Source organism: Chiloscyllium plagiosum, chromosome 2 (assembly GCF_004010195.1).
Source record: "Chiloscyllium plagiosum isolate BGI_BamShark_2017 chromosome 2, ASM401019v2, whole genome shotgun sequence".
In the NCBI taxonomy this organism is placed as follows: domain Eukaryota; kingdom Metazoa; phylum Chordata; class Chondrichthyes; order Orectolobiformes; family Hemiscylliidae; genus Chiloscyllium; species Chiloscyllium plagiosum.
This window is the reverse complement of record NC_057711.1, coordinates 56,799,945-56,821,197: the sequence shown is the minus strand read 5'-3', so window position 1 is coordinate 56,821,197 and position 21,253 is coordinate 56,799,945. Positions and strand designations below refer to the sequence as shown.

Here is a 21,253-nt window from a genome sequence, read left to right as displayed (position 1 = left end):
GCAGAGTGGGATGGGGAGTTGAAATGTTGAGCCACTGGGCGATTTGGTTGATTTATGCGGGTGTCTCTGAGATGTTCCCTAAAGCGCTCTGCTAGGAGGCGTTCAGTCTCGCCAATGTAGAGGAGACCGCATCGGGAGCAACGGATACAATAGATGATATTAGTGGATGTGCAGGTAAAACTTTGATGGATGTGGAAAGCTCCTTTGGGGCCTTGGATGGAGGTGAGGGAGGAGGTGTGGGCACAGGTTTTACAGTTCCTGCGGTGGCGCCTGGAGGAAGAACGCCTCATCTTCCGCCTCGGAACACTTCAACCCCAGGGCATCAATGTGGATTTTAACAGTTTCCTCATTTCCCCTTCCCCCACCTCATCCTAGTTTCAAACTTGCAGCTCCGCACTGTCCCCTTGACCTGTCCGGACTTGTCCGACCTGCCCAGCTCCTTTTCCACCTATCCACTCCACCCTCTCCTCCCTGACCTATCACCTTCATCTCCTTCCCCACTGACCTATTGTACTCTATGCCACTCTTTCCCCACCTCCACCCTCCTCTAGCTTATCTCTCCACGCTTCAGGCTCTCTGCCTTTATTCCTGATGAAGGGCTTTTGCCCGAAACGTCGATTTTGCCTGTCCTCAGATGCTGCCTGAATTGCTGTGCTCTTCCAGCACCACTGATCCAGAATCTGGTTTCCAGCATCTGCAGTCATTGTTTTTACTTCTCATATTAAGTTCACCTTTCAGTCTTCTGTTTTTTCCCCCAAAATTATCAGTTATTTATCAGTTGACAAAGGCTTGGGAAAAAAGTTAAATAAAGAACAGATCCAGGGGCACTTGGCAAGTTGGATCCAAATTTAGTGATGAGAGAGGGTGGTGGTTGTCACTGGCAATCACATGCTCAATATGATTGTCCAACTAGGAAATTCCATGTCACTAATCATGGGTTTTGTGTGTCCTTGTGTGGTCGATCCTGGAGCCACATCTCTGACCACACAGAGGCTGTTTGTGTTACTGGAGGCCAACGTACAGTGGCAAACCACAGGAACCAGGGCTGGGTCCCTTATTGTTCAAGATATTTGTATACCTTGTATACTTATGTCAAAGTCAAATCTTTTAGACTTTTTTTTAAAAAAAGTTAAATTTATGGGGTCAACTATTATATTTTTGAAGAGCCGAAATTTATGCTACAGCCCAAAATACCATATTAGCAGAAGCTCAATTGATCTCTAAACGAAGACATAAAAACAATGAAAAATGGAATTACTGGATAAAAAATAGAAAGAAAAATTACTAAACTTTCATTTATACATACAAAATGTGAAGTAGAAATATAGTAAGCCTTTAAATTACCATTACATGGTAGATCTTTAAATTTTGCTATGCCATGAACAACAGTAAAGCTGTCATAAAATCAAAAAAAAGATCAGTAGATCAGGGTAATTATAGTGAAGCAAATGCATATAGGAAATGATGGTGTATTAAATTTTGTATCACCTAATTATACTGCTAATGCACTTAAGAAATCCGTACCTTAGTGGTGCTGTGAATTGTACATCAAAACACATAACAGCACAAAAAAAATTCATTTCCTCATCATAACATTTATATACAGAGTAATAAATGTTGATATCTGTGAAGAACTAAGGTTGACTTTTTACATGAGATATATGGAACATTCCAGATTTTTTGGCTAAAAATAGGGGGGGGCGGTTGACTTTTACATAAAATTGACTTTTACTTGAGTATATATGGTAAATAAGCAGCCCAGGAAAAACATGTGGGGGTTGCTAAGTAAATTTGAGGATGACATGAAGATTGGCCATGGAAGGGGCCAGCAGTGCGGGGAAAGATCTTGAGTACAGGAGGATACAGATGTTTTGGTCAGGTGGACAGATCAGTGACAGATGGAATTTAATCCTGGAAAATGCAGGTGATGCACTTTAAAAGAAGAGACGAACAGAACTCTGAATGGCAATAAGCTCAGAATAACGCAGGGATCTTTGGGTTCTTAACTACAGATCCCTAGAGGGGTCATTTATAGCACAGATTATAAGAGTAGGGAGGTTATATCAGAGCTGTGCAAAACTTTGATACTGCCACAGTACTGTTTGCTGTTGTGGTCATTAGACCAGAGAATGCAATTGCACTGGAGTGGGTGCAAAGGAGATTCAGCAGGATGTTGCTTGCATTGGAGCCTGTTTAGCTATGAAGAGATGTCCGATTATTCAGGTATTTTTTGTTTAGAGTATAGATAATGAGGGACATGGGCAGGGTGGGTAGAAAGCAACTCGTCCCTTAGTTCAAGCTAAGTCCCTTTACTATTGCATGGCTTCTCAGGAATACATGGCACATGACAGAGGATATTAAAGCATGAAGGTGGCATACTGATAGAATTTGAGGGTAACATGAGAGTAAGTGGGGTGGGAGCTTGGTGTGACAAAGTCTGAGATTTAGGAAAGGCCTTTAAATTATGTTGGGTAGCTGTGTGGATAACTGAGGCAGGCCACTTAACTTGGCTATCTCTGCATGCATACTTCTCAAGCACACCATCAGGGTCAAAACGCATTTCAAACAGAACTCGAACACGAAAAGGCAAAAGTCTTGGTCAAAGTCAACCATAGCTCAGATATGTAATAAAAGGGCAAAGAAATACAAATTGTGTCTTTCCAAGCTCAAACAAAAAACCATGGCCAAGGAATAAAATTAAAATTGTCTCCACTTAAAAACAGGGGAAAAAAGATTGCAGAAATGGGATCAGTTCTTATTCTTTCAAATACAATGAATTACAAACAAATGAAAGAGTAATTCCAAGCTTGAGATCATTTGTGATATTGTAGTATTCTATTCAACATCTGTTATGCAAAGTACTGACAATCCAAACTCTTGACGAAAAAACTTACTTGCCAATAACCTAAGTTAGTGGGAAGGAACTTTTTGATGGATGTATTTGCTGATTATGCAGACTTTCTTTTGTTCACAATGAGTTGTTTCAATGTTATTTTTGGTTAAACTGAACTCAAGAAGCTCACAAATTTTGAAGAGGTCCATTTGTCCCCTTGTGCCAATATCAGCTTTCCACAAAATTGTACATTCAGTCTCACTTATTTGATCTTAGTTAAAAATCACACAACACCAGGTTATAATCCAACAGATTTAATTGGAAGCACACTAGCTTTCGGAGCGACGCTTCTTCATCATCCGAATCATTATTTGCCCTTGTAAATTTTCTTTCAACAATCTATGGATTCTGATGCCATCATGTCTGTAAAACATATTCCTTCAAAGAAAATTCTCCCCTATTGTCATTTGCACTTTTTGTATGATCTCACATATGTCAAAATTTCAATTTATCACACTTTTCATCCTTCCTGTACTTACCACCCTTAAATGCTATTTTCAAGGCTAAATGTTTTGCACAGCTGTTGAAAAATTCAGTCTGGAAAATAATACTGCATTATTAATTACAGACATAAATATTTTAACCACCTTTTATTTGCAGAGTGACTGCACAGTAGAGATTTCCCAGTAACAACAGTCCCATGTGGGACATTATCCAGAGTACTAAATTTCAAAATATTAGCCCCTAACAATTCAGAGGACAAGTGTCTGGAATGATGCAAGTATTCTATACACTGAACCTGGCAACGGCTCTTGCACATTTGATGCAGAGACTACTGTTGTTCATAGTTGTTGGAGGCAAGATTAGTAAGATTGCATACAAAAATGCTCATCAAGATAATTGCCTCTCCAAGTGGAGATTAATTCTGCCCCTCAGAATCTTTTTTTCTCTAAACATTTCTCTCTCATAAATCTTAAAATCACTGGCTGAAAGTTCCCAGGTTTATCCCCACCATTCTTACACAATGCAACTACCACTACATTAGCTGTCCTGTTTAAAACCCATCTCGTTCACTAAATATTCTTTAGGGAAGGGAACTGTTAATCGTGACCTGGTCTGGATTACATGAGACTCCAGACCGACAGTAATGAGGTTGACTCTTAATTACCCTCTGGGATGGACAATAAATGTTGGCCGAGCCAGAGATGTCCTCATTCCAAGAATGAAATAAAAAGAGTACAAGTCTGCCAGAACTGTTCCAGTGTCCAGAGAAAATTCCAAAACTTAATGCCTGCACTTTCTTCCCTTGCTACCCAAAACAACTTATATCTTTCATCTGGGGCTGAAAATTTATTCAATTTTAAGCCCATTAAAACTACTAATACCTCTTCCCTCTCAAATTTATTTTCATGTATTTCACAGTCCTCTTTCCCAATTTCAAAACCTATATTGCCCTTCTCTGTAGTGAATACAGATGCAAAATACTCATTTAAAACCTCGCCTATGTCTTCCAGCAGACTTTGCCACTTTGGCCCCTAATAACCTTTTCCTTATTATCCTCTTGGCCTTAATATTTTTATAAAATGCCTTTGGATGTTCTTTTATTTACATACCAATGTTTTACATGCTGCCTCACTTTTCTAATTTATGTTTTCTTACAGTAATCCACTGTACCTTCTATATGTCAAGGACTGCAGGTGTTTTGAGCTTTCTGTATCTACTGTAGGTTCTATTCTCTTTTTAATCCAAACCTGTACATTCCTCCACATCCAAACTTCTCAATACCTGTTGGTCCCACTCTTCAACTTTATGGGAACTGATAGGAGAATGAAAGCACACGACCATTTTTAAAAGACTAGGTAAAAACAATGACTGCAGATGCTGGAAACCAGATTCTGGATTAGAGGTGCTGGAAAAGCACAGCAGTTCAGGCAACATCCGAGGAGCAGTAAAATCGATGAAGGGTTTTTGCCCAAAACGTTGATTTTACTGCCCCTTTTTTAAAAGACACCCATTGCTCTGAAACAGAGTTTCCTGCAACAAGCTGCTCTCAGTCTACTTTAGCCAAATCCTGCCTTGTCATATTAAGTCATGCTTTCCCAATTGAGAATCTTTATTTTAGGTCCATCTTTCTCCACTTCCATGAGAACTGCACGTAGTACTCCAGCTGTGGCTGAACCAAAGTTTTGAACAGCATCATGACTCTATAAATGACCTCCCTGTTCTTATAATTTTTACCACAACTGATAACGGCACCATCATGTCCTGCCACCTTCTGGAATCTGTAGACAAGCACATCAAGATTCCTCTGTTCCTGAGTTTCCTAGTGTGCTTTCATTGAGTACTCCCTTGTCTCATTACTTAACTCATCCCTGCCAACCAGATATCCTAAATTAATCTAGTCTCATTTGCCAGCACTTGCCCATATCCCTCTAAACCTTCCCGTTCACGTACCCGTCCAGATGGCTTTTAAACATTGCAATTTTGCCAGTCTCCATCACCACGCCTGGCAGCTCATTCCATACACGCACCACCCTTTGCATGAAAAAGTGGCACTTCATGTCCTTTTTAAGTCTTTCCCCTCTCACGCCAAGCCTAGTTCAGGACTCCCCCAACACAGGGAAAAGACCTTGTCTATTACTACTTCTGCTCCTATGCCTTACATTGCAGTGAGTAGAATGGAAAATACACAGTAAAATTGCAATTTTTCAACATAATTAGCTCAAATCTTGCAGAGATAACAGTAAAGCTAACAATATTTATCGTAACTTATCTGGAAATCAGATAACAGTGGCTATCCATTGCCATTAAACACTCAAAATCCAGAACCTGTTATCTGAGATGCGCTGCTCCTCAAAAAGCTTCCTGAAAACAGTATTCAATATGACTCATGAGTGAAATACAGGAAAGGGGTGATACAGCATATCATCCCAATACTCACAGGACCAACATGAACTAATCTCTAATCTCTCAGGGAGTTAGGTCATGTCCATCCCAGTGGGTACCTTTCTAATAGAGTGAGGTTTTTCAACTTTTGCCAAACAGCTCCTCTTGCTCTAAAAATGATCTCTTACAAAGGCACAGTCTCATTTTTACAAATTTTCATTACCCTTGAGCAATTTAGAAAAGTTGCATTTTTTTTCCATATCACTTTCTTTAATTCAGCCTAACTTTTCCTGTCTGTACCTCATTCAATCTTGATTGATGAAAAAAAAGTGGCACTTCATGGTTTAAACCTTTTCAATGTTTTTGTGAAAGTTGAATGATTGCCCTCTTTGTATAGATGCTCTGCTATGAGTGTCACACTACTTTAGCTTTCTAATCTATGCAAAGTACCAGTGCAAAATCTGTGCGGACAAGTATAATCTACAGGTAGCACCATTTGTTCACCACTGACAGGACAGTCTGCCACAATAAGTGTTAAAATGCAGTATGTTTTTTATATTCCATTATAATTCCATCTGTAAGCAATGCTGTCCTGATGATTGCCAGAAATGAGAGAATACGTTTTAATACCTATTATCAAAGTATAGGATTGTACATACCCTGGTCAAGAACCACCTCTTCCTCTCTTTTAGGTTGCTGCAGTATGACATTTTCATCTGGGCTGTCTTTGACTAGTTTCATTGATGAAAAACATATTATACAATTATTACAATTTATTCTTTCATACACAATTTCAAAGGATTTAATGTATAATTGTATGAATACGATCAAATAAAAATGTTTAAAAACATCTATCCAACTCAAATTAGGAATAGGACCAAATAACAGAGCTCCTGAATGAAACTTCCAAGATCAGTCAGTAGAATAGGTAGTATATTCCTGTTAATTTTATTATACAGGTTGTTCTGCTATAATGCAGGTTGCATCAACATGAATTCACGATCAACAAATTGGTGATGCTGTTTGTAAAATATGAACTTTTAAAATGTGCATTAACTGTAACATGATTGCAACAACACTAAGCGCGATTTCTAAAGTGTGATTCTCCTATAATGAGGGGTTGCACAATATGTATGACTGTGCCATGTACAACTTTATACTAGGGAAACAATATATCACACGCTATATTGAAAGAAAACTCGGAAAGTTCAAGCAAATATCCAAAGCTTGAAGGCATAACATTGATGGCAAATTTATTTGGGAAGTAGGGATTGAAATTCCATGCTTAGGTTCATTTCACACACATATTAATAGACTATCCAATCCTCCAAGCAGCACAGTTCAAAATCTACTCCCCTATATCTAAAGTATGGAGAAACAATAGCCTCCAACCACTTATTTTTAGGGAAACTCCCACCATAGCACTCTTAGTGCTCTTCCCTATTAGTCCATTCTTGCAGAATATTCAATGGACATGTAGAAACAGAATAACTATGAGCTCATCTATAAAGTGGTGGCCCTGGTAACAGCGTTTTGTAATGCAATAGAAATCGAAATCTTTCAAACCAGTTGAAAAGGTGTCCTTGAATGGTTAATGAACACATAACTAAAGACCTTTAATGCCAGAATTACACACTTTCTAAAATGAAAGCTTTCCACATGTGTTTCATTCATTTGCTCTGATCTCAGTAATGGAACGGAATTGCAATTGTGATGTTCCTATAACAAAATATCTATGCTTTGGCTACAAGCTAACCATTCCATTGAGATTTAATATAATCTATTTACCTGTATGATGTCCATGTATAGCCATATCTGGGCTGACAGGAATTGGAATATTTGCCTCTGGAGGAATTTGCTTAAACAATTCAGGACTACCAGTTTGCATGCAATATGCATATGGCTTGGCATGTTTAGCATCCATGTAATACATAATATACAAGTTGCACATTTCATCTTTCGATGTTCCTCTGTTAACAAAGTAAATGATTGCTTGGTTAAAATATTCTTTACAACAGTATCCAAAAGAAAAGCTTGACAAATTATCAGTACAGTTATATTGCGCTATATTAAAAGAAAGGAATTCACCATCTCACTTGTGCTATCAAGAGATAAAAGGTCAAATGCTAGTTGCTTTCTTTTGGAAGGTAAGTCAGAATTATTATTGGCTGCTTTCGCTGTCTTACGAATGCTAAGTTTATAATATTATTAGATTATTATGGTTTAATACTTGTTTTATTTCTAAGATAGGTAAAATAGAGAAATGAATTGGATGTGACCTGCCATGAATTCTGGCCAACCTAAGCTTGGGCGACTCTTTTGCGATGGGAGAGGTGGGTTTCAGGTAGAGTTACTGGGAAGAAAGTGCAAGTTGCTCACATTTGCAAACAATGACCATCCCAGCTATTCAGATTTGTAATCTCCAAGTTTTACACAGAAAAGAAAAAAAGAGCAAAACAGCTCAAAAAGAGAGTTAAAGAGAAGGAACTACAATCAATAAGGACAGCATAGAAAAACATGTACTTTTCCAGTGGACGATCAGGCAGAATGCAGGAATGAACATGGTCTCTGGTTAAAGACATACATACGGTTGTATTCTATGGAATCTGGAAGATTTGTCCTAGTGCAATTGATAGGGGAATGCTAGAAAGCACATACTGTTCATGCAGGCTATTGTGCATTATTTGGTTCACAGTTTCTCCAAAAGCTAAGAAAAGCCCTCTTTTGACAGTCCCTTGATGCTACAACTTGGTAAATATGGGATAACTGGGACCAGTGTTAGACTGCTGCTTGTAGAAACACATTCATAGAGTCATAGAGTGTGTCACGGAGTTGCACAGCACGGAAACAGAGCCTTTGGTCCAACTTGTCCATGCCTTCCAGATATTCTAACCTAATCTGGCCCCATTTGCCAGCACTTGGCCCATATCCCTCTAAACCCTTCCTATTCATATACCCATCCAGATGCCTTTTAAATGTTCCAATTGCATGAGCATCCACCACTTCATCTGGCAACCCATTCCACACATGCATCACCCTCTGCATGAAAACGTTGCTCCTTAAGTCTCTTTTAGATCTTTCCCCTCTCACCCAAAACTAATGCCCTCTAGTTCTGGACTCCCCCACCCCAGGGAAAAAAATGAACTTGGCTATTTATCCTATCCACACCCCTTATGATTTTATAAACTTCAATAAGGTCACCCCTCAGCCTCCGATGCTGCAGGGAAAACAGCCCCAAGCCTATTCAGCCTCCAACCCTGGCAACAACCTTGCAAATCTTTTCTGAATCCTTTCCAGTTTCACAACATCTTTCCGATAGAAAGGAGACCAGAATTGCACGCAATATTCCAACAATGGCCTAACCAATGTCCTGTACAGCTGCAACATGACCTCTCAACTCCTGTACTCAATACTCTGACCAATAAAGGAAAGCATACCAAACACCCTCTTCACTATACTGTCTACCTGAAACTCCACTTTCAAGGACCTATGAATCTTCCATCCAAGGTCTCTTTGTTCAGCAACACTCCCTAGGACCTTACCATTAAGTGTATAAGTCCTGCTAAGATTTGCTTTCCCAAAATGCAGCAACTCGCATTTATCTAAATTAAACTCCATCTGCCACTCCTCAGTCCATTGGCCCATCTGATCAAGATACTGTTGTAATCTGACGTAACCCTCTTCGCCGTCCACTACACCTCCAATTTTAGTGTCACCTGTAAACTTGCTAACTATGCCTCATAAGCTCACGCCCAAATCATTTATATAAATGATTAAATGTAGAGGACCCAGCGTCGACCCTTGTGGCACTCCACTGGTCACAGGCCTCCACTCTGAAAAACAACCCTCCACCAGCACCCTCTTTCTTCTGCCTTTGAGCCAGTTCTGTATCCAAATGGCTAATTCTCACTGTATTCCATGAGATCTAACCTTTCTAACCAGTCTCCCATGGGGAACCTTGTCAAGTGCCTTATTGAAGTCCATATAGATCACGTCTGCCACTCTGACTCATCAATTCTTTGTTATTACTTCAAAAAACTCAATCAAGTTTGTGAGACATGATTTCCCATGCAAAAAGCCATGTTGACTATCCCTAATCAGTCCTTGCCTTTCCAAATACATGTACATTCTGTCCCTCAGGATTCCTTCCAACAACTTGCCCACCACCGACGTCAGGCTTATCAATCTATAGTTCCCTGGCTTGTCTTTACCACCTTTCTTAAATAGTGACACCATGTTAGCTAACCTCCAGTCTTCCAACATCTCACCTGTGACTATCAATGAAACAAATATCTCAGCAAGAGGCCAAGCAATCCCTTCCCTAGCTTTCCAGAGTTCTAGAGTACACCCGATCAGGTCCTGGGGATTTGTCCACTTTTATGCATTTCAAGACATCCAGCACTTCCTCCATTTTTCAAAATGTCACCATCTATTTCCCTACATTCTACATCTAACATGTCCTTTTTCCACAGTAATCAATGATGCAAAATACTCGATTAGTATCTCCCCCATCTCCTGCGGCTCCACATTTAGGCTGCCTTGCTGATCTTCAGGAGGCTTATTCTCTCCCTAGTTACCCTTTTGTCCTTAATGTACTTGTAAAAAAAACCCTTTAGATTCTCCTTAACTGTATTTTCCAAAGCCATCTCATGTCCCCTTTTTGCCCTCCTGATGTCCTTCTTAAGTATACTCCTACTGCCTTTATACTCTCAGGATTCACTTGATCTATCCTGTCTATACCTGACATATGCTTCCCTCTTTTTCTTAAACTATCAATATGTTTAATCATCCAGCATTCCCTATACCTACCAGCCTTTCCTTTCACACGAACAGGAATATACTGTCTCTGCACTCTCGTTATCTCATTTCTGAAGGCTTCCCATTTTCCAGCCGTCCCTTAAGTTGCGAACATCTGTCCCCAGTCAGCTTAAAGAACAAAGAAAATTTACAATACAAGGACTAGACCGTCGGCCCTCCAAGCCAATACCAATTCAAATCTCATGTTTAAACCTAATGTCCAATTCTTAAGGATCTGTATCCCTATGCTCCCCACCTACTCATGCAACTATCCAGACGACCTTAGATGAATCTACCATGCCTACCTCTACTGACAACACTTTCCAGGCACCTACCACCCTTTGTGTAAAGCACTTTCCATGTGTATTCCCCTTAAACGTTTCACCCCTCACCTTGAACGCGTGACCTCTTGTTATTGAATCCCTCACCCTGGAAAAAAGCTTATCTCTATCCACCCTGCCTATACCCCTTTTAAATTCCTGCTTAACTCTCTGTATTCTCCCTTCAGAGTCTCAGCCTTTTCCCTTCCTATGTCATTGGCTCCAATGTTCACAATGACCTCCTGCTTGGCCCTCTCCCTCTTGAGAACATTCTGCACCCTCGGAGACATCCTTGATCTTGGCACCAGTGAAGCAACACAGCATTCTGATTTTTCACTGCTGGCCACAGAAATATCTGTCTATACCACGGACTAGACAGTCCCCTAACACAATCAATCTCTTCAATCCGACGTACTCCTCATTGCATTAGAGCCAGTCCCCACCACCACCTTCTCCAGTGTACTTTTGGATGGACAACAACTGTTTGCCAGCCAGGAATGTCCATATCCCTTGACTGAACTTTAAACAAAGTAGCTTAAATTAAGCAAAATTGGGCATTGGTGTTGCTTTTAAAATTATTATTATTAAGCTAGGTGCTCTCTGCTAAAGTGCAATCAGTGTGTGGTGCTGGAAAAGCACAGCCGGTCAGGCAGCATCCAAGGAGCAGGGGAATCGTGTTGAGCATAAGCTATTCATCGTGTCATTGCTGATGGGCTTATGGCCGAAATGTCAACTCTCCTGCTCCTTTGATGCTGCCTGACCGGCTGTGCTTTTCCAGCACCACACTCTGACTCTGATCTCCAGCATCTGCAGTCCTCACTTTCTCCAAGTGCAATTAATACCCCAATTTCAGATGAAGGACTTAATTAAATGACAGATCCAAACATCGATGTCTGTTTTGTGCTTTTCCACAGTGGCATTTTACTCGCTGGTTCACCAGTTGACATGCTTTGTGTGTTATGAAATTGCTTTTGTGTTCTTAGTACAAGTTAAACCTGGGCGAGAAAGTTCAGTCCAGTTATTTCAGAAGTAACTAACACACCACCAAGTAATAACTGATACTAACCAGCCTCTCGGACATTGAAAATTAACAACCATGTGGGTTCTCATTCTGTCAATAATAATAATGTTGTAGATTTTTTAAAATGTCGATTTGAATTTTACTTTTCCCTTTTCTTTTTCCCTTGGTCTCAATCAATCTTTCTTTCCACAGCTTTAGTTCTCTCTGAAAAGGATTTGATATTGCATTCACTCACTCGAATTTCGACTTCCTTAATCGTTCAATGCTCATTCCTGAATTCTTACATCTGAGCAGTTAAAAAGATACACATCTGGTGCATTTTCACTTGGGTTACGGATGATTATTTTTCAATTTGCACTTCTAACAGTTTGTCATGCAAAACAATCAAACATCTAAATTCTAACAAAAATCAATGTTTTGCTACAGGAAAGTTTGGGTTAATTACTAGTTTTTCTCTACTCGACTACGGTGGCTTTGACACATGCATTTACAGCAGAATAAACACTCTGCTTAAACTGCTGCATGTGACACTTAACTGCATATTTAAGCAATTTTTTTGGAGGGGAGTGGCAGGAGAGGAGGTGATGAGTGGAAAAGGGCATACTGTGTGTTTGGAGAACAAAAGGTCTAACTCTGGTCATCTGTGAACAAATACTGCCCGATTTGCTGAGAATTATATTTGCAGGATCTATTATATTTTGCTTTTATTTCTTCCTGGTAACCTGGGAGGACATATATTTTGCTGAAAGACGTTTGTGTATCTGGTAATGTATTGGCATCATTATATTTGGAGTTTGTCTTAACAGATGTCATAGGATGTAGTTTCCAACTATCTCAGACAGATCCGGATACAGTGAGTCTAGAGGATTGTGAATGTTTCCTAAAAGGTTTGTCAAATTGGCTGAAGCATTTTTTGTTTTCTCTTCAGTTTGTTCAAAATAGATGGGATGTCATTATTGTTACCACGGTGAATAAGTGAATACAGTATGACATCAGACAAAACCATTGATGTATTTGTACAAGAAGTAAACAATCCACCTCCGCTCCATTAACAGATACCTGCTAGGGTTCCTACTGCTAATTAATCTCAGCACACATTTAAGAACCTTAAATTGAATGGAAATCAATTTCCCTAGATAGGATCCCTTCAATGTATGTCAGTCCATGAATGATGGAAAGAAAATTATACATATTTCATCTGTTAATGGATAATAAGCTATTCAACCGCTCAGAATAAAAAAATCAGCAAATTAGTGTGATCCCAGAATCCTGTTGTGAAACGCTTTATTTTAACCACCCATTTTTCATTGCCTTTGCAAACATTTCAGCTTATGAAAATATATTTCTATTACATTTGACTTAAATAATTGATTTAAATCTTCCATTAATAAGTCCTTTCAGGCACATCTTGGATGACGCATGTTAAATGAGAATGACAAGCTCAAATAATGTAAACACAAAGAATTGCAGATGACGCATATCTGAAACAGAGAAGCTCAACAGCTGCACTGCGATCATTTTTGATCAAAGATGTGGGTGTGATGACTGCAATTTGAAATGTAGGTTCAATTATTTAGCAGCATATAAAAGCACCTTTGAGAGGCTTTATGGTGCAGTGGTAGTGTCGCTACTTCTGAATCACAGAATCCACACAGTGTGCAAACAGGCACTTCTGCCCAAGTCCACACCGACCCTCTGAAGACCAACCCACCCAGACCCATTCCCTTACCCTATTACTCTACATTTACTCCTGACTAATGTATCTAACCTACACATCCCTGAACACTATGGACAGTTTAGCATGGCCAATTCACATAACACATCTTTGGATTGTGGGAGGAAACCCACACAGACACGGGAAGAATGTGCAAACTCCACACAGACAGTCGCCCGAGGTTGGAATCAAACACAGGTCCCTAGCACTGTGAGGCAGCAGTGCTAACCACTAGCCAACCTCTGGGCTAGATGGCCTTAGCTCAAGTCACACATGTCATAGGATGACCAAACAGATTGATTAAAATAAATCACTAACAATAAAAGCACTGTTTAGTCACTTTAGTCCAGGGAATTGACAGATCCTGCCTTAATGCAAAGACCAATCATGATACCTTTCTCCATGTCACTTCCCTAGGCTTCCACTTAAAACATCAGTGCATCCTTTGTCAAAGCATTTTACTGGAAAGTTGTTGCCATGAATGTCATCATTGTGTGCCCACACTGCAGAACTGGAATGAATGTGCCCATTACAGATTTGGATGTAACACACCAGTTTTATTGTTGCCTTTCCCTCACCATCATGTTGATTGCCCCTTCACTGTCTCTTTTGCGGTCCCACTGCTCCTGCCTGCTCCCCTCTCCATGCATCATCTTGTGGGCCGCGTCCCTTGCTGCCCATCTTACAAATTTGCTAAGGGCATGGAATAAGGTATGAAGGACACTTTCAGCGCAGTCCACCAGCTGCCATTTTGAAGAGGTCACGACATTGAGGAAATAAGCTAAGAAAACCAGAAGACTGCTGTCACAAAGCTGGTCATTTTTTACTAAAAGCTGTTCCTTTTCTCAAGGATACTGCGCCCTTGGTTTTTATTCAAAGGAGTAATAAAACGCTCCCGGTACAGATTAGACTGGTTTGGTTCAGAGATTCAAGGGCATTGAGGGGTCTTTTTGTTTATATGTAAACAGTTGAGACCTCAAGCCAAAGTGGTCATGTTTTAGAAGTGACCTGTATAATGAAAGGGAAGTGGTCAGCTCTCTAGCTGAGCAGTTCAGTCCAGAACTAGAGGGGAGTCCAGCAGTGGACTGTGTAAACAGGCTATCTCTCTTTCTGCTCTTTTAACTTTAACCTGTTACTGTGTTTTAAGGGGGTTTGTTTATTGGGAGTGTTGTGTATATTCGGAACAGCATAATTAAGTTGAGTTTGGATAGACTGAGTTCTGCACGAGTTCTTTATTCTGTTCTTTGTGTAACATTGTGTAATTTTGTGAATAGATTTTTGACTGTTTTAAAACCTCGTAGCCAACCTCGCTAACTTACTCTGGGTAAATTTCACTGTACACGACTGAAACAAATTGCCAAGTTATAGTCTAGACTACCTGCTTAAAAATGTTTTGAGTGGTCTGGCCTAGTCCAGAACACTGCCCAGCAGGACAACACAATACCAGAAATGTGGAAAGGTTTGTAACTTTAGATAACGGATCTAATTTTAAATCTAGACCGGAGTGAGACTGAAGGAAAGGCTTGCAAAGACAAGGTCGAAACATCACATAACCAGAGAAAAACTTGTGGAGAAATCATTGAATTGAATCTTAAAGGGGTGTGAATGACTTGTACTATGGTGAGAAGTGTGGCAGGATCATAACTTCTAAACACTGGGAGAAACTTGCTGCAACTTTTAACTAAATTAAACAAATTAACCAAAATTCAAGATACTTTGGGAGGAAATTCTCAACTACCTCCAAAGGAATTTCGAAGTAGTAGTCAACTGAGGGCACTTCAGTGATAAAACAATAAACACTGTGGACACTAACCAGGTCAGAAAAGAAATGCAGAGATCTTTCAGAGTTGATGGCTGAAAAAACTTATTAAGATAGGGTGGGCCAGGCAACAGAGGAATTCAAAAGTAAGATGTGTATTTTAAAATGATATGTTTCTTAGCCAAGGTAAGTCAGCAAGCAAAGTGTGAACAGGACTTGTTGCAACTTAGGATACAGGTAGTAAAGCTACAATTTCATAACCAAAATCTAGCATTGCTACCTTTAAATAACCTCAAACATTCACATGTAATTATTGGTCATTAATTCTAAGGAATTTGGCCACGAAGAATAATTTTGAGTATAACGCAGCCTCAGCTTTTTAAAAAAAATTCATTCATGGGATGTGAGCATTGCCAGCAAGGCCAGCATTTATGTCCCATCCCTAGTTGCCATTGAGAAGATGGTGGTGAGCTGCCTTCCTTAACTGCTACAGCCTGTATCGTAGGTAGACCCACAATGTCTTCAGGGATAAAGTTCTAGTATTTTGATTCTGCAACACTGAAGGAATGGAGATATATATATCCAAGTCAGGATGGTGAATGGCTCGGAGAGGAATTTACATGTAGTACTGTTCCTATGTACCTGCTGTTGTTAGATGGAAGGGTTCACGAGTTGGGAAGGTGCTGTGTAAGGAACCACTGCAGTGCATCTTGTAGATAAAACATACTGATGCTACTGGTGGATGGAATGACTGTTTGTGGATGTGGTCCCAGTTAAACAGGTTGCTTTATCCTGGATGGTGTCAAACTTCCTGTGTTGTTGGAGCTGCACTCATCCAAGCAGGTGGGGAGTATTTTGTCATACTCCTGACTTGTGCCATATAGATGGTGGACAGGCTTTGGGAAGTCAGGAGATGGGTTACTCACCACAGGATTCCTAGCCTTTGATCTACTCTTGTAGCTGCAGTATTTATTTGGTTAACCCATACAGTCGATAGTGGGAAATTTAGCGATGGTAATTTACTGTCAAGGGTGATGGTTAGATTCTCTCTTCTTGGAGATAATCATTGCCAGGCACTTGTCTCAACAAAAGCTACTTGCCACTTGTTAGCCAAAGCCTAGATATTATGGAGGGGTTGCTTTCCTTGGTTGTGTGGACAAGCATAAGGCTCAGTGACCTCGAGTGATTCTGGCAATTCCTCTGATCTGACAACAATCTGAGGATGCAATTACAAAGGTACAACTTGTACACCAATCCTGCATGAGAAGAAGGAATCTTCATGGTGGCAGGTTATCTTGCACATAGAAAACTGATAAAACCTTATATATGGATAAAGTTAGATCTGTACAGAGAGCCATCCAAAAGAGAAGAGTCTGTTGATTAGGTATTCCCATTCATTTCAGTGATTGCTTCCCCACTTTACCCTTCACTCGAAATTAAACCTCAAAACATTTTCCCCTCGCAAAAACTGACACCCACACTAAATAAATTGTCTCAAAAAACTTGACTATTAAACAAGTCAGTTAAGTGGACATAGCTAGTAAACCAAATGCCCAGGTCTTATAGAAAACATGAAAATAAGGAGAGTTTGCAATAGAGATAGAAGAGATTTGGCTGGAGAAGAAATCATCACTTCTCTATCCAGCTTTGAAAAATGGGTCATGCAACCCATGGCAATACAGTAAGAATGTGAACAGAAGCTAGATGACTGCATGGTATTGCAACTCTCCCTGGAACAAGTGGTAGCTCCACGTCAATCAACAGTTCTATTATTGAGATTCAAGTAACAGTCCTTGTTTCTGTATGTTATGAAGTTGAAAGTGTGTGAACGTGGATTTTAACAGAGAGCTTACAAGCACCTGTGTATATGACTAGATGCCAGTCCCAGAGTTTATTGGAAAATTGAAAATATGTAACATTTGGCTGTGAAATGGATATTTGAGTTTGCGTTGCTGTTTTGACAATTCAAATTTAACTGATCAGTTTAAATTATGCCCCAGGATACTAAAACCCAATCAAGTTTGAATTTGTTATTTTGCCAACATCGAACCAATGAGACAATCCGATGTTAGGATATAAAAATATGGACATTTTGAAAACTGGAGAGAGAGCAATTGCCATCAAGGCAGAACTCCTGGAGATCTAACATCTTGCTCTCCAAGAAATTAGAAAACAATCTCTATCAAAGGTAACTTTTCATATGAAACATACCCGCAGTAAAAAGAAAGACCCAAGAAGATCCTCAACCGGAAGACATACAGGCACAGATGACGACAGTGGCTGTGTGGTTTTGAAATTAAGTTGATTAATTTTACTAAATGTCTTATTACAACAGCATATTGTTATAGAGTTGGAGGCAGATAGTAAGCAGTTAAGAGAAAGGGGGGCTTTAAGTTATGAATAGTTCTTGCTTAATGAGCGTTTCTTGATTTTAAAAAATAAATTGATGTTATTTTCTTTAAATAGTGGAATTTTAGAGTTTGCTGCCACTCACTGACAGATTATGAGGAGAGGAGAGCTTTTCCGAGCATTTGGCTTAAGTAACAGAGGGGTTCACCTCCAGTGTCGTAACATGCACTACAGAAACCATATGCTTAAAAACGTTTATTGCTAAAGGTTTGGAACACAAGTGCAAAGACTTTGTTTCTTTCAATAATGTACTTTCCAGTCATATGGACAACATGCAGCAATATATTCTATTTAAGCCATGAGGGGGTTGCTTAGCTCAGTTGGTTGGATGGCTGCTTGGGGTGCAGATGCCAACAGCGCAGGTTCAATTTCTATACCAGATAAAGTCACCACTCTGATTTCTCAACTTCGCCCTTCCCCTCAGGCATGGTGACCTTCAGGTGAAATTCACTACCAGCTGTCTCTCAAATGAGAGAGCACCCTCTCTGGGAATTTGAAGACTTTACTTTTCATAAGCCATGGCAATTTGAATAATATTATTAAATCAATTTACCACTGAAGAATCAAAAATATTAAATATTTTTATAAAACACACTGAAATACTATGTCTTTACTATTTTTTATTTTATTTTATTTTACGAAGAAAGGTTGAGATAGAGATGCAAAACTGTCTGCTGAAAGCCAATAGAGTAAACACCTTACATGGCCATGGATTTTTATTTTTTTGAAAAGGGTGGAACAATAGAAGCAGCCTGAATGGTGGGGTCACGCTCCCACAAAACCAGGATTTTTAGTTTCTCCAGTTGCTGGGGTCTTGAAGCTGGATGTGGAAGCTTTTATTCCTCTCTTACAGCTAAAAGCTGGGAGTTTCTTCCTGCTGCTAAAACTGCATGTGAGATAACCTGTTTTACTGAATTTGGCTTTGCCATGGGTGTACATATGGGATTTTATTATATTGGAACAGTCAGTTAGTGGTAGTTAATACATGCATTATTTTGTTAAACATTTTTATTGTTATAGTTAATCCAATTCATTTTTTTATGTTTTAATAAAGTGTGTTCTGCTTAATATCGAGTAGTTTGACCAATTGAATTGTATCTGGAACACGAGACCTTATACTTACCTTTAAAATAAGAAAACGGTTAGGGTACAGGCAGTCTACTAAATATATTTTGACAGGTTTTGTCTGGTCCGTAACACTCGACAAATAAAACTTTAAAAATGCTATGTCACTTATCAAACACGTCAATTTAAGACTTACCCTATCAGTGTAACAGTTGTCCTTCCTTTTCCTGTGAACACACATCTAGCTGTTATGGTGTCGCCATATTTAATATCCATTGGGTGTTCCAAATGATAGAAAGCCTGAGAAGAACATACAACGTTCCAAAAAGACAGGTTAGAAAATTGCATGGCAATCATTTTAAGTAAATAGCTTTTAAAGACAGTGACCCAGAATTTGCCACAAATAACTCTTTGCATTATTAATATATAATGCAGTAACTTGTAGCACGGAAAATATGGTCCAATTTACAATTTAGAAATTGTAATAATTTGCTGATTCCTGCTATTACCCTCAAGAAATGGCAACTTGCCATTGACCTTTCCATGAGTTTCAAGTTGTTGCTGTCTTTAGATTAATTAGATCTGCTAATTAATTTGACGTCAAGATTCATATTCTTGAAATACCAATCAACCATTTGAATACAGAAAGGGAATAACTTTTCTTTTAAAAACAGGGAACAAATAGCTCAAGAGTTTTCAAAGTTTATATGTATTCTTCTTTACTCTACCCTTTGACTTCATTCTCCCTTAATCCAATCTCTTCCCTTTATTACTTCATGATTTGAATCACAGTCAGCCTCCTTTTCTGTCATTACTTGCTTCCTTTCACAATCAAGTATCATTTATGAGATGGATTAGTGACTCTATTGTTAGCAAGCTCTTAATTGTCCTGCTGCCGTCATAACAGCATCAACTCTCAGGATACAAAACTTTTAATTTAAGAGAAGTACTAAGTCCAGTAAATTTAACCACTAAGTATTCTACCCGAGCAAGATTCGAGCCCATTTTTTTTGACCGCATGGAAGTTCTTTTGGGGTAGAAGTGACCTATATAAGGAGGACGGATTACACCTAAATTGGAAGGGGACTAATATACTGGCAGGGAGATTTACTGGAGCTGCTCAGGAGTATTTAAACTAGTAAAGTAGGGGGGTGGGACCCAGGGAGATACTGAGGAAAGAGATCAATCTGACACTGGTACAGTTGAGAACAAATGAGAGACAGTCAGGGCAGGCAGGAGGAAAGCAGAGAACAAGGTAGGACTGATGAATTAAACTGCATTTATTTCAATGCAAGAGGCCTAATGGGGAAGGCAGATAAACTCAGGGCATGGATAGGAACATGGGACTGGGATATCATAACAATTACAGGAACATGGCTCAGGGATGGATAGGACTGGCAGCTAACTGTTCCAGGAAACAAATACTACAGGAAAGATAGAAAGGGACGCAAGAGGGGGAGTGGCGTTGTTGACAAGGGATAGCATTACAGATGTACTGAGAGAGGATATTCCCAGAAATATATCCAGGGAAGTTATTTGGGTGGAACGGAGAAATAAGAAAGGGATGATCACCTTATTGGGATTGTATTATAGACCCCCTAATAGGCAGAGGGAAATTGAGAAACAGATTTGTAAGGAGATTTCAGTTATCTATAAAAATAATAGGTTATGGTAGGGGATTTTAACTTTCAAAACATTGACTGGGATTGCCATATAGTGTTACGGGTTTAAATGGAGAGGAATTTGTTAAGAGTGTACAAGAAAATATTCTGATTCAGTATGTGGATGCACCTACTAGGGAAGGTGCAAAACTTGACCCACTCTTGGGAAATAAGGCAGGGCAAGTGGCTTGAGGAGCCCTTTGGGGCCAGTAACCACAATTCTATTAGTTTTAAAATAGTGATGGAAAAGGATAGACCATATCTAAAAGTTGAAGTTCTAAATTGGAAAAAGGCCAATTTTGACAGTATTAAGCAAGAACTTTCAAAAGCTGATGGGGGCAGATATTTGTGGGTAAAGGGATAGCTAGAAAATGGGAAGCCTTCAGAAACGAGATAACCATAAGACATAGGAGTGGAAGGAAGGCCATTCCACCCATCGAGTCCACTCCACCATTCAATCATGGCTGATGGGCATTTCAACTTCACTTACCCGCATTCTCTCCGAAGCCCTTAATTCCTTGTGACATCAAGAATTTATCAATCACTGCCTTGAAGACATTTCGCGTCCCGGTCTCCACTGCACTCTGTGGCAATGAATCCCACAGGCCCACCACTCTCTGGCTGAAGAAATGTCTCCACATTTCTGTTCTAAATTTACCCCCTCTAATTCTAAGGCTGTGTCCATGGGTCCTACTCTCCTCGCCTATCGGAAACAATTTCTTAGCGTCCACCCTTTCCAAGCCACGTATTATCTTGTAAGTTTCTATTAGATCTCCCCTTAATCTTCT

The 21,253-nt window shown here is 39.5% G+C and overlaps 1 protein-coding gene across 7 annotated transcripts in view; it reads right to left on the bottom strand.

Annotated features, from left to right (window-relative positions):
* pam (peptidylglycine alpha-amidating monooxygenase) overlaps positions 1 to 21,253 on the bottom strand; it is a 228,796-nt gene that overhangs the window by 52,219 nt on the left and 155,324 nt on the right. For all 7 annotated transcript variants that reach the window (XM_043709988.1, XM_043710012.1, XM_043710023.1 and 4 more), the window contains 3 exons: positions 19,001 to 19,104; positions 7,508 to 7,689; positions 6,379 to 6,450 (listed from right to left, as the gene is read on the bottom strand). In XM_043709988.1, coding sequence (XP_043565923.1) covers positions 6,379 to 6,450; positions 7,508 to 7,689; positions 19,001 to 19,104 — 358 coding nt within the window. The remainder of the gene's footprint in view (positions 1 to 6,378; positions 6,451 to 7,507; positions 7,690 to 19,000; positions 19,105 to 21,253) is intronic.